The 12,808-nt window shown below is 40.6% G+C and overlaps 1 protein-coding gene across 1 annotated transcript in view; it reads left to right on the top strand.

Moving 5' to 3' along the window:
- NCAM1 (neural cell adhesion molecule 1) overlaps positions 1-12,808 on the top strand; it is a 62,344-nt gene that overhangs the window by 31,653 nt on the left and 17,883 nt on the right. The window contains exons 14-15 of the mRNA XM_009575237.1: positions 10,259-10,383; positions 12,334-12,514. Coding sequence (XP_009573532.1) covers positions 10,259-10,383; positions 12,334-12,514 — 306 coding nt within the window. The remainder of the gene's footprint in view (positions 1-10,258; positions 10,384-12,333; positions 12,515-12,808) is intronic.

Genomic DNA, 12,808 nt, shown 5'->3' with positions numbered 1-12,808 from the left:
TAGCTATAAAAGACATTTTTATTAGGTTCCTTGGTCCAGTAGTCCTGAGAGAGACAGAGCTGACTGTGAAAGCCCTTGTGTTTTCAGATTCACTTAAGTACTGCCTGTGAATAGAAGCCTATCGGTGCCAGGGCCTTGTTCCCTTGCAAGCTCCAAGACTACCTGACTTCTACCCATGACAATAGGATGAATTTCAAGGTTTTAAGCTAAAGACAGTATTTCCAAATGTCTTCTGTGTCTTAGAAGCCTCATCCAAAATAGCTTTTGGTTACATTTATACTGCTAATTTTGCCCTTGATCTTTAACTAAAGCTTTCTCTCAGGAGGAGGTGATCTCAAAGGCAACCTCTCTTGCCTGCTTTTAAATCTTATGTTATATTAAGCTTACTGGGGATTTGGAAATATGTTTCCTTATGAGCAGAATGCAGGCAATCTCACAGTAACTCTTAAACTTCCCCTCTTCATGATGCACTTGCCTAGAGTTCCATGAGTCTATGTTTATAACTAGAGACAATGGTTTGAAAGCTTAGATGTAACAAATCGATTCTACATTTTGTACCACCAGTTCTTTCCCCAGTAATGGTATGCCTTTAATCTTGTCAGATACAAGCACCCAAAAGATTAAGAGTTTAATTCTCTTTATACCAATGTCCTGGTTTTGGCTGGGATAGGGTTAAATTTCTTCCTAGTGCTGTGTTTTGGATTTAGTATGAGGAGAATGTTGATAACACACTGATGTTTTCAGTTGTTGCTAAGTACCCTGCTAGTCCAAGGACAGCTCTCATGCCTACTGACTGAGCTAGGTACACAAGATGGGAGGGAACATAATCAGGACAGCCAGCTCAGCTGGCTAATGGGGTATTCCATACCATGTGACGTCGTGCTCAGTATATGAATGGTAGGCGTGGTCCAGGAAGTTCCGATCGCTACCTGGTTATCGGTCAGCGCGGGTGGTGAGCAATTGCATTGTGCATCACTCATTTTGTATATTCTATCATTATTATTATTATTCTCCCTTTTCTGTTTTATTAAACTGTCTTTATCTCAACCCACGAGTTTTTCTCACTCTTACTCTTCCAATTCGCTCCCCGTCCCACTGGGGGGCGGGGAGTGAGTGAGCGGCTGCATGGTATTTGGCTGCTTGGCAGGTTAAACCATGACAACCAAATTAACAGGGAAGTACCAGAGCACTGTGAAGTAGCCTCATTAAGATGAGACAGAGGAATGATCATGAAAAATGCAAGTTATAAAGTAGATAGTAATTTAGGAAGGGAAACAGAGCATGGAGTTAGTGGTGTCCTCCAGAGCGACAACTGTTGTGGGGTTTTTTTGTTTTGGTTTGGGTTTTTTCGTTCCCCCGTCATACAGTCTGTGCACTTTTTCATCTCTTTCAGCAGTAGCTGTCTTCCTCATCCCATCTTTGTAATTAATTTCCAGTGCAGAGCACTTCATTCCTCTCCTCATTGACAGAAAAACCCCTTGCACACATGAAATCATCAGTGTAATTCATTGTACGTGACTCATGCCATTCCTTGAATCTTCAGGCTGAATGTGTTGGATGGAGCTCGCGCTCTGAGTGATAACTGTCAGTCTGACCAAATTCTGGTTGCAGCTCTTTAATCGAAAGCCCTGTCCTTGGAAATGTATACACATAGTAGGTTTTTCTCTTTTTCAGTTATTATTGTTGTTGATATTTAGGAAGACATTTGTTTCTGCACAGGGGAGAATACATCAATATGAAATGCCAAGGTTTGTCTTCACTGAACTGTGTGGGCTATGATTTTGACCATTTCACCTCTGCTGCTGGACTGTTTCTGAATAATGATGTATTCCCTTTTTCTTTCCAACAGTCTTGTGGATTCCTTCAGCTGTCCAAGTTCTGGAGCACACTCTGCAATAATTTTTGTTTCTTTGACTTGGTATTAATAAGCCTAACTCAGTGCTTTCTGTGGTTTAATATTCCTATATTTCCAGGCGATTTTACTGTCTCCCCAGTGTTTCTGATATATACTAGCTAATTTAATTTTGTTTCTATTTTATTTAGTCTGTTGTTGATTTTTCCCTTGCCCATTGTTTACATCAGTTTTTTAATTTTTTTGTATTTTCCATGTGACCTCCTCCACTTTCCTTTCAACCAATCATGTGCGTGCGTATCATGTGACTTTGTCATGTGGCTTGCATGGTGCTGATGATGTCGTCCACGCTGGTGAACAGAAGGTAAAATACTTTGTTCTGATTGGTTGCCTAGATTTGGGGTGAGGATTCCCCTCTGGTCAGTGACCAGGGATCTCCAAATTCCATCACCCCAAAATCCTTCTACAAGCCTTTTGGAGAAGTCGCTCACCATTGTCTGCATGTGAAGAACTCAATCTCAGTCTTCCACACTGAGCTTGAAAACACTTGGAGGGAAAAAAAAAAACCCAAGATGAAAATCATGTGGCTCAGTCATTTGCTTCTTTCACTATCAGAATCCAACAGTCAGCGTCCTAGTAAGGTTCTAAAACTCTCTCTGGCATTAACACCAATGGCAAAAATCCTTTTGCCTCTCAGGGTACCAGCGTGCCAACTACAGACTGCTAGTTGATGGGAGATTGTGGGTAAGATGCTCAGATAACGTGAACACCGTATCTCCTGTTGCTTTAGCAACGTTTTGACCCTATACAGTATACATTTATATAGATATATATACACACACACATTCACACTATATATATTTAGTAGCCTGTCAAAAGGATCCGAAATTCCTTATCTCTGAAATTTAGTTATTGGTAAGCATGTCACATTATGATTTAAGAAAGAAATTTTTCTATCATGAGTAAAACTCAAACATAGCTAGAGTAGGAACTATGTTTTTACAAAGTAGTATATATAGGCACACACAGAGTACCTGATGGGAGCTAGACTTCACACAATTTGCATCAGAAGTACTATTGCACCGTTCTTGCCATAGCACCTCATTCCTCCTACACAGTACCTCAGAGCCTGGCAAGGGATTTAATCTGAACTCATTTACCAGCAACAGTTACAGTATCTGGTGATCTCTGTGAAATCAAGAAGCAAATCATTGACCCTTGCAGCTTATGGAGATGAAATCGGTCTCCAAGTAAAGTGTGTGGTAGTGAAAACAATTTCTGCAACACTGTGATTTTTACAACTTCACTTAATACTCTGTGCATAATCTAAAGGGGGGGAGGGCGGGAAACTCCTGCTTTTCTGCTTCCCCAACTAAACAAATAATTTTGAAAACCAGGAAGCAATTGGCTTTTTTCAATCTATGAATTCCGAAATCACCTTATTGTCTTGGACCTCTATCAGGAAAGGATTTAGGCTGGGGTTTGCCAGGAAAACCAAACTAACAGCAGTAACCTTCCCACATGACTGCATGCATGGAAGCAGCCCCTCTTCCCCTAGTCTCTTCCCTCTCTGGTCGAAATCCAGGAGGATTGAAGACTTGGTTGTCTCGTTTTTGCATGTTCTTCTGTTTTTGTTCCTTATTTTTGACTGTTGATGTTTGCTTCTCCTGTGTGCATTCTGAAGACTCCCTACCTATTCTTTCTCACCCATGTATATTTACCACTCATGGAGACTTTCCATAGGTACGGCTGACGTTTGTTTCAAATTTTGACACTGTAGGTCACAATCTAGTCCTTTACATGATGGTCAAAGATTGCAGAAATCAGCTGCTTCCTTGTTCATGTGTTGCAGAAATTACCATAGATTGCAGTTGTATTCTCTAAGCACAGCAAGGATGCAGGATCTTTCTTTGGTGCCAGCTGGGCAAGGATTTGAGCTCATAGTCTAAAGAGCTACAGTTGTCTAGTAACCAATTTGAGCTGCTTTTCAAAGGCGGGGAGAAGGAACACATTTGATGGGAGCAGAGAAGAGATGTGATAAAAGGTCTCTGTCGTTTGCACTGCTATCACTTCTGGGGTCCAGCACACATTCAGTGCCCTGTGACTAAGGAAAAGTTTGTGCTGCTTTTTCATATCCTCTTCTCTCCCCACCTCAAGTTTTCACTACAGCTGCATCCAGTCCTGGTGCTTGTGGTGCTCTCTGAAAATCAGATAATTAAAAACAGTTAGCTGCTTCTGAAATCCAACTACATCAGACTAGTATTAGGTCAAGGAAGCACTCTGAATATAAATTAAACAACAGTGAAAGAATACTGGGAAACACTGCTTCCCCACAGCAGAAGATTATTGGTGCTCATGGTTTAGCAGGAGTGGATAAAAAATGATTTGAAAATGTAATGGCTCAGAGCACTGTCCTCAGCTACCATCACATCCTGTGTGGGAGCTAACAGGTAGTGATTCAGGCTTCAGGAGCCTGCAGAACAGTTCCGTATTTCAAGTACAGTTGGTCAGATTCATTACGAGTTACATCTGAAGCCCAAAGAATGGATCTCTGAGTTTAACACTGGATTACCGGTGATGTGTACCCTGACAGGGCAGTGCCATCATAAATAACATTTCACTTCGTGTACTGTCTTGTATTCTTATCAGAGCAAAGCATTGGCTTCTTCCTTTCTGAAAGTTACAAACTTGCTTGCTGGAAAAGAAAGACCATGCAGTAACACTTAGATGACTCCTGGGACCTGCACTGTAATCCAGTACAGTGCAGCAATTGGGTAACCCTCATGAAAAGCAGCAAAACGATTGTGCTGCTTCCTATAAAGATAGGAGCTGCAAGGCTGGAGCCAGCTAGTCCCAGTGTCTTGTGTCTCATACGGGCCAGCAAGATGTTTCTGGCCTAAAACCTGATATTAGGCAAACCAGTGCAGTGGGAGTCTTTTCTTATGTCATTATTGTTTCTTGAGAAGCCAGCCATAAGGAATGTGGGGAGGGATCTGGACAGACGAGCAATGAAGAGCTTGAGTGTGGTTGGTTTTTTTCATGCAGCTCTTTGTGGTTGTAAAGATAAAGAAAGAAGAGTTAATGGAGAGAAAAAGTAAATCCCCAGAGCCACAGATGTGAGAGCAGAAACAGACCTGGTTTCCTAAAAGGCACTAAAGAGATTGAAGGCTATCCAATTCACAGATCATCATTTCTGGGCAATGGCGCCTTTGGAAGAGCCTTCGTAGAGCGGATGGGTTGCCTTTCAAAATACAGGACTTCATGAGCTCTCTTGAATTCACCTCCAGAGAAGGTTTGCTCAAAAACAGTTTAAATTGCAAGAAGCAGGCAGCGTGCCTTGCACGTCTATTAGCTTTTCTCACAGGTAAAGCACCTATTCGGTTTACTTTTTCCTTTGCTGAAGAGTGTCCTATGGGTGAAGTTTAAATCAGTGGAAGTGGTCAAGTTTAACAAAGTATGTAGGGTGGCTGAAATCTGTAAACTTTACATCTTTGAGCAAAATCCATCCCATTTCTCAAGGGAGAGTAAAGCATAGGGGTGAAAATTTAAGTTACTTGTCTTGTGCCCTCCAGGGGGCTCAACTTGCATTATTTGATACTCTTGTTGCTGGGCTGAGTAAGGTGCCATCTGGCTCAGACATAATCACTCGGCATTGTCTCACCATAGGGTGAAAGCATAAGATCCTGCATCCCTCCTTCTGCAGCAGAGTGAATTCTAAGCAGATAAGTGTTTGTAAAATGATTATATAGAGGAAGTCTGGCATGCTTGGAGTTGTCTTCTCTCAATAAGCTAAGTAGCAGCATCACAAGGGGGATTCTTTAAGGATCCCCCATTTTAGTGGAATAGGCAGATTTCTGCAATATGTCCGGTCTGCTCAGTGTAAATGGGAGATCCCCAGGCATGTAGCACACATTTGTAATGCGCTTTTGCTTTTCAGCCCCCATCCTGTAGGGAGGATGCATGTTCTGTGAGCATGAGTTTCTTCTCTAACCTTCTGACAATAACCTTTTCTCTTCAGCTACTGACACTGTGACTCATTATAGGGACGCTGATTCTGCTGGACTAAACTTTTCCCACTAAACTTCTTCCTCCTTTGTTTGAAACTACACACTAACCCATTTTTTATTTTACAGCACTGTATCTGGATTACATCTGCCTGCTTAAGATAAATTATATGCCATGTATTTATGGAGAGAAAACTAAAGTATTCTTCACCAGGGCTTGTACTGCTATACTTGTTGGGTTTCAGCCATTAGGAGTGGTCTACATTCTCCTATTTGAAAAGAATGTTTCTCAGAGCAGAAGTGCGTTTAAACTATTGCGGAAGGAAGGAATTGGGAGCTAGAAACTAGACCATTCAAAGTGAAGAAAAGTTTCAGCAGAGAGGGCGATTAATCATTGGAATGGCTGTGTGTAAGGTACAGCAGCATCTCTGACACTTAAAATCTGTCAAGAATGAGCATCTTTCCAAAGGATGTTCCTTCCATCTTAGTCTTGGTGCTCAATCACTGGAAAAAAATTCTAGCCTGTGTTAGATAAGAGGTCAAATTCTATGAGTACAGTGTTCCCTTATCACTTCAAGATCTCTTTACTTATTACTAATCATCTCTCTGAGGTGAGGATTGGAAAGAGTTCCAAGGAGATGTTGATCCTTTACTGTCCAGTTATCAGTGAAGCCATTCATCAAGTCTACCACAAATATGGCAACAGTTGAGCATTGCTGCTCATAAATGTTTCAGCAGTGTCAAGTGGCTCAGTGTCCAGCAAAATAAGTAGCCTTGAATGCCCCACCCCCAGTTGGGTGGGCTAGTTTCTTGTGTGAAAAAGTGATAGAACAAGACATTTGCTTCTGGTTTAATTTAATTATTGGTTAATAGTTGTGACACAATTATTGCAGTAATAGCTTCTTCAACTCAACTTAATAGTCAAAACCACTAACCTTTGTGGTGATACTTTTCTTTTAGGATTGAGGAAGGAAAAAAATATAATTGCTTGGTTAATCTAATAGTTTCAGTATGCCTAGGTGAGGTACTTCTGCTCATCTAGAACTTGTTTGTTCCCATTTAATTTTCAGTCTGCAATGCATTGTATGCATTATGAATGCTTTCAGCATTCGTAATTCCAGGAGAAACATGGGCTGGGAAGGACTTTTCAAATATGCAGCCTCAGTTAGTTGGCAGTAAAGATAAAAATCCACCCTTTTGTCTATACAGTAGATGGCAAATATGGTCATCAGTTAAACACGAAATTCTCTTGTCCTTTCTCAAGACATGAATGGTCCTGTACTATGTGAACCAAGAGAACACCAGAGGAGTGCATAGCACCTCTTGTAACATAAACAGGAAAACCTATTCCTGTGTGCCATCTGCTTCAAACCACACTAGAGGTCCACACAAGGGCAGCTCCATGGTCACCTTGAGAGCATTACCTTTGTGTTGTCAATGTACAGTCACTGAGAAACCTGTCACAGGGTGGAATACAGCTCCTGAGTGTCCAGCTCATATCGTGGGAGTCTTGTAATGGGCACATAGGCAGATGCAGAGGATTTGGGAAAGAAAAATATAACGTGGAAAAAAGGAGCATTCCCTCTCTACACCTTTAAGAAGAGTTATTATGTTGTGAAACATAAATGTATGTATCTCACATCAAAGAGCTCTGTGTATCCATGGATTGTAATTACCTTCTTGGAACAGTTGGTATGTTAGAGCATGTGTTAGCCTGCAAGAAAATTTAATTAATCTTAAATTACTGTTTCAGTCTAGGTCTTGCAGTTTTCTCATTGATGTTTCACAAAAAAAAAGTGTTTGAATTCTTTCTTTGGAAGGGGGTGAGGGAAGGGCTTCAAATTACTTCTGAAGATCAACTTTGAAAGATACTGGAAGATTAACCTTTCTCTGGCCAGTCAGAAATGCATGTGCTCTCCATTAGTAGCTGAATACAAATCCAGACAGAATAGATTTAGAACTGAGTATGTTTTTTGGGGTGAAAGAAGCTCCTGTAAATTCACATGACTGATGTTATCTTTCAAAGTTGATCTTAATACAACTACTGGCTTATTATTTCCTTTCACTTTCCGTATAATGCAACAGAACTAAGTCTTTTTAAAAGTTTTACTCTAGGCAACAGGCTAAGCTTTTAAAAAGTTGTAAATGTTACTTCAGTGTCCTGGTTTTGTTCTCATTTGGTTACATTCAGGCTCTTAAGTCACAAATGTCACCGTTTCAGAGTTTTGGTATTGTTCTCTTTGGGATACGTTCAGAATTGGATCATCTTTTAATCGTATTTCACCACACTTTGGTGTATCTGTGTTCAAGAAAGCCCATTGTCCAAACCACAAGTGGCACTGCAAGTAAAGACAGAGGTGCTTTAGCAGAACCATAGGTTACGTCAAGCTAGAACAGTAAAGTGCGTGCTCAGCATTAGCAAACCTGTGCAAACATTTGGGGCTGCAAACATTTGGGAAGTGTATTTAGATTCAAGGTGCACAGCAAAACACAGGATGTGCATTGTCTGTTGTATTGTCTGTATATAAATTTCTTCTAGTCAGCTCTAAATGAGCTATTCACCACTCAGATGAATAAACAGAAATACTTCCAAAATGCATAAAATATGCATAACTGTGGTTAAACAGAGGTGTAGGAATTTTTTGCTTTTTAACATTAAACCACTTGAATATATAAAATACCTGTAAGAATTATGACCCTGTAATGAGACCAACCAGCAGAGTGTAATTAATCTCAGGAGTTTGCTGGAATTGCCAACTGCAGCTGATTTGTAAGTTTTAACTTACAAATAATTGCAGTGTTGATTTTGCTCAAATTACCCATAAAGAAATTGGGCAGAATAGCTTCCAGAGAATAGCAGCTAAAATGGTCAAAAGTTCTTAAGAAGCTTTTAAGCCCAGAATTCATGGCTTAAGCACTTAGACTACATCACAGAGCTGATACTAAAGAACTCAGTAAGTACTGTAAAACAACCTAGTAAGATTCAGCAAGATTTATGATAAATTTTGTCAAGTCTTACTGACTTTGATTAGCATTTAAACTCTTGGGACATTTCAGGGCTGTAGAAATAATAGCTCCAACTCCAATCTCAGATGAGCATTGGCATAGAGGAACCTAAGCCTTTCTTGCCTTTACGTAAAGTGGAGCAAAGCAAGCATCTAGGCACTGACAGAAAGTTAGCAGGATCTGAGCTTTCTTGTGGTCTGTATCACTTTTGAAAAGAGAGACCAGTGTCCTTTTGTCATTTAAGTTCTTTTGCTAATTTGATACCTACGTTGTTGGGGACAGGGGGTTGTTCAGTTGATGGGTTTATTTTTCCACAAAAACAAATAAATAGGTAATAATGCCTCTTGCATAGTAAATTCACAGGCTGTCAGAGCACTTCGGAAACAATTGATCCCTGGGGTAATATGAAAGCCGAAGGAGAAAGCATGTCTCTTGAGCAATTTGCTGCAGTATTTCTGAAGGTGGGGTGGCAGCGGGGGGAGTGGTGTAAACATGTAATTGGGCAAGCTGTGAATTTGACTTTTGTTAGGAGAGGTGTTATAGTAAAGGTGCAGGAAGGAAGTACTTGAATTGGGATTGGGGAGCCATCCTCTGCAGATTGTGTGTGCAGGTTATGGAGGAATTGGCTAGAAAAAGCCGTTATAGAGACATGGCTGTGAAAGAGTGTGGTTGTAAATCAGTGTGCCCTGCAGAGGCAAATGACATTTCAGTTTTCTGCTCATGTCAGGGGTGCAAATTGGGAAAAGATAGCTTTTTCTTCTAAAAATGATTATTACAGAAGAGTGAAGGGTTCTAGTTCTCTCCAGCCTGTATTCATTGCAATTAGTTACATCAGTGCAAGCTGAGTGAAAAGGTGTGCTGTTGTGATTCAGTACCGTTTTTTCCACACTCATTTAAGTGAGCACACCGGTGAGTCTCTGGTCCAGCAACTATAAAACCTAAACAACATGCAAAGTGCAAACACAGGTCTGTATGATAAGAATAATGTCCCTTTTCAGTGATGCACTTTACATCTACGTTTCACAAGAGCAGCCTGCCTGTCAAGATACCCTATCTTGACGTTTTCCAGGTGTTTCACATCAAAAATAGCGAGGAAGTGGTCATTGCTCTAGGATATTCTTGGGGAAGGGTGGGGTCTTTTTCACTTAGCCTCTGACTCCATTCCAGCACACACAAAAATGGTAACTTGTATTGGTGAAAACAAACTACCAAATGCAAGAAATACTTGGGTCTTGCAAATATTTGTACCCTAGTGTTGTGCTGTCCTCTGTGTCTCGGTCAGAGTGAGGCTGATACTCTAGCAGCTGAGTAATATGAAGTATTTTTCTGATTTTGAAGAGTACTTTTTCACTAATGAATTTTTTTACAATTAAACATAAATCCGTCGTTGTTTCAGGAGAACCCAGCGCACCCAAACTGGAAGGTCAGATGGGAGAAGATGGAAACTCCATTAAAGTGAATGTTATCAAACAGGATGATGGTGGCTCCCCAATTAGACATTATCTGATCAAATACAAAGCTGTAAGTATGACTGACACTCAATCCTGATTTGTATTTAGCCTGTTCAGTACTCAGGCTTCACTACGTAGGCAGACAACCCTGAAGCTAGGATCTTGTAGGTAGGCCAGTACGGGAATACATGCTAAGCAGGTGTGGTGGAAACGTATAGGGTATGAGACATGACATGCACAGAAGCAACATACAAAATCTTTGTCTCATTTTCTTTCCTTTCACTTTGACTATGAAAGATTATTTCCGCATGCTGTCGTCTTTAGAACTGTGAGCATATGGTAATTACGTGCACTTAGTATTATTTCATTTCATATACTTCTGAGGTGGGATTGCCAGCAACAACTTAAATAGCTGGGGACCAGAGGTTCATAGTGTAGAGCATTGCCCACCTTCAGACTTGTATCTAATCATAACTTTCCATTGGTCATTGAAACTGCCATATTTGATTGAGTAAAGAGGGCTTCAGTACCAAATTATTTTGCAGATTATTGAATAAGATATTCAATGTAGTCAGTGTAGACAGAGATAAAGTGAGAGATGCTATTGGAAGCAGTTCCCCTTTAGGCCTAACTTAATCAGCTCTCATTGTAAATTACTCAGGATTGCAAAACACATGATTCTCTGAGCAAAACATTCCTAGTCTTGGGAAAGAACATCTATGTGATGAGCAGCTAGTATTGTTGTAAGCTGAATGTGGCCCTTGTTTTGTGTTGGGTGGTATTTGATGTTTTTTTCCTACGATGGGAAAATGAAAGGGGGGAAAAAACCAAACCAAAACAAACAAACAAACAAAAAAAAAAACAAAAACCCAACAACAACAAAAAAACCCCGCCCAGTCAGAGAGATTGCTTAGCCCATCCTTGAGGAATAGGACCTTGAGAGAGGGTCAATGAGAATATGAAGCTCTTCAGGGCAGCAGAAATAATTGCCAGAAGTTATTGAAGCTTTTTTGTATTGTCTGCATACTTTCTCAGTCTTAATATATCTGGGGGCAGCTCAGCTGTACCATTGTGTTTGAGGTGAAATATGGAAGCTTTCCAGCTATTAAGAAAGCAGGACACTTTCTCAGTGACCAAGTCTGGCAGATGTGGTGCTGAACTAATTCCATATTGGCTATTAGTAATCTTTTCTTTATATGCTGCAAATGAACAATCCTTAGAGTAAAGTCACAGAGCAAACTTTGCACTGCAGTCTAGAAATCCCAAGGGTATTCGTTACCACCATCATTTTGTGCATTTTAGGTTACTTAGAGCTTCTTAGAATGGGGAGAGTCTTTGGAATGTCAAAAGGACAATCTAGTATCACAGAATCATAAATTCCAGCAGAGACGGAAAAGTCTGTTAGCACACTCCAGTCCCAGAAAACTGCCTAAGACTGTCTCAAGGTACCTTGGCAGTGGGTTTTTCAAATTTGTCTGGGTGAAATGTACATCTGGATTCCCTGAAACTGGAGTTACTAGTTGCATGCACCTTTTAAAATCTCTCTTAAACGGTGCAGAATAGAATGGTAGTGGTAAGCTAGGCCAGACCCATGTTAAGAGGTAAATCTGTCTCTCAGATTATTTAAATTTAACATACTAAGACATGAAAGAACACTCTTAAAATGCTTTGCAGGGCAGAGACATACAGAAGTTGCAGCTTTTCCCTTCTGAAATGGAAGTAGTCTAGTGATGTGGCAAAGATGAGAGGAAGAACTGAGGAATTTTCTTTAAGTGCGGTAACACTGCAGAAAACAGGATTCTGAGCAGGAAAGAGACTGTTTCAGTATCTCTTGTCCTCTCCACTTAAAGCCAACAGCACATGATGTTTTGCACCCCTGAATTAGCTGAGGAGCATGTGCTCATGTAGAAACTTCCCCACTTTTCCATTTGCTAGTTAGCCATTACAGTGTTCTCAAAGCTGGCTACTAATTTTGTGCTGTGTGTTTTGCATCCCTGCCTGTCATCTCGCTGCTCTGCAGAAACATTCCTCAGAATGGAAACCAGAGATCAGACTTCCATCTGGCAGTGACCACGTCATGCTCAAGTCTCTGGACTGGAATGCAGAGTATGAGGTTTATGTGATAGCTGAAAACCAGCAAGGGAAGTCCAAACCAGCTCACTATGCTTTCCGAACTTCTGCTCAGCCTACTGTCATCCCAGGTACAGCAGTCATAAGCTTTACCATTGTTTTCTGCTTCCAATTAATGCAACAGTGCTGCATCCTTTAATGTGCCTGAGTAACCCTGACAACTTGCTTGCTTAAAGCCATTATCACAATTGGTTACCCATCCAAAGCTTAGTTTTTGCCATGTACATACCTGTACTGTAGTCCATGTTACAGTATGTACAGCATTAGCAGTACACTGTTAGGAATGCTACATGACAAATCCTTGTCTGACTGTTTATAGGGAATGTTGGCTTTTTGTATCAGGGTAACAGGATTGCCAGATGAGA

This window comes from Fulmarus glacialis, unplaced genomic scaffold (genome assembly GCF_000690835.1).
Source record: "Fulmarus glacialis isolate BGI_N327 unplaced genomic scaffold, ASM69083v1 scaffold15853, whole genome shotgun sequence".
NCBI classification, from domain to species: Eukaryota; Metazoa; Chordata; class Aves; order Procellariiformes; family Procellariidae; genus Fulmarus; species Fulmarus glacialis.
The sequence above is the reverse complement of the archived record's forward strand: the minus strand, read 5'-3'. Positions and strand labels throughout refer to the sequence as shown.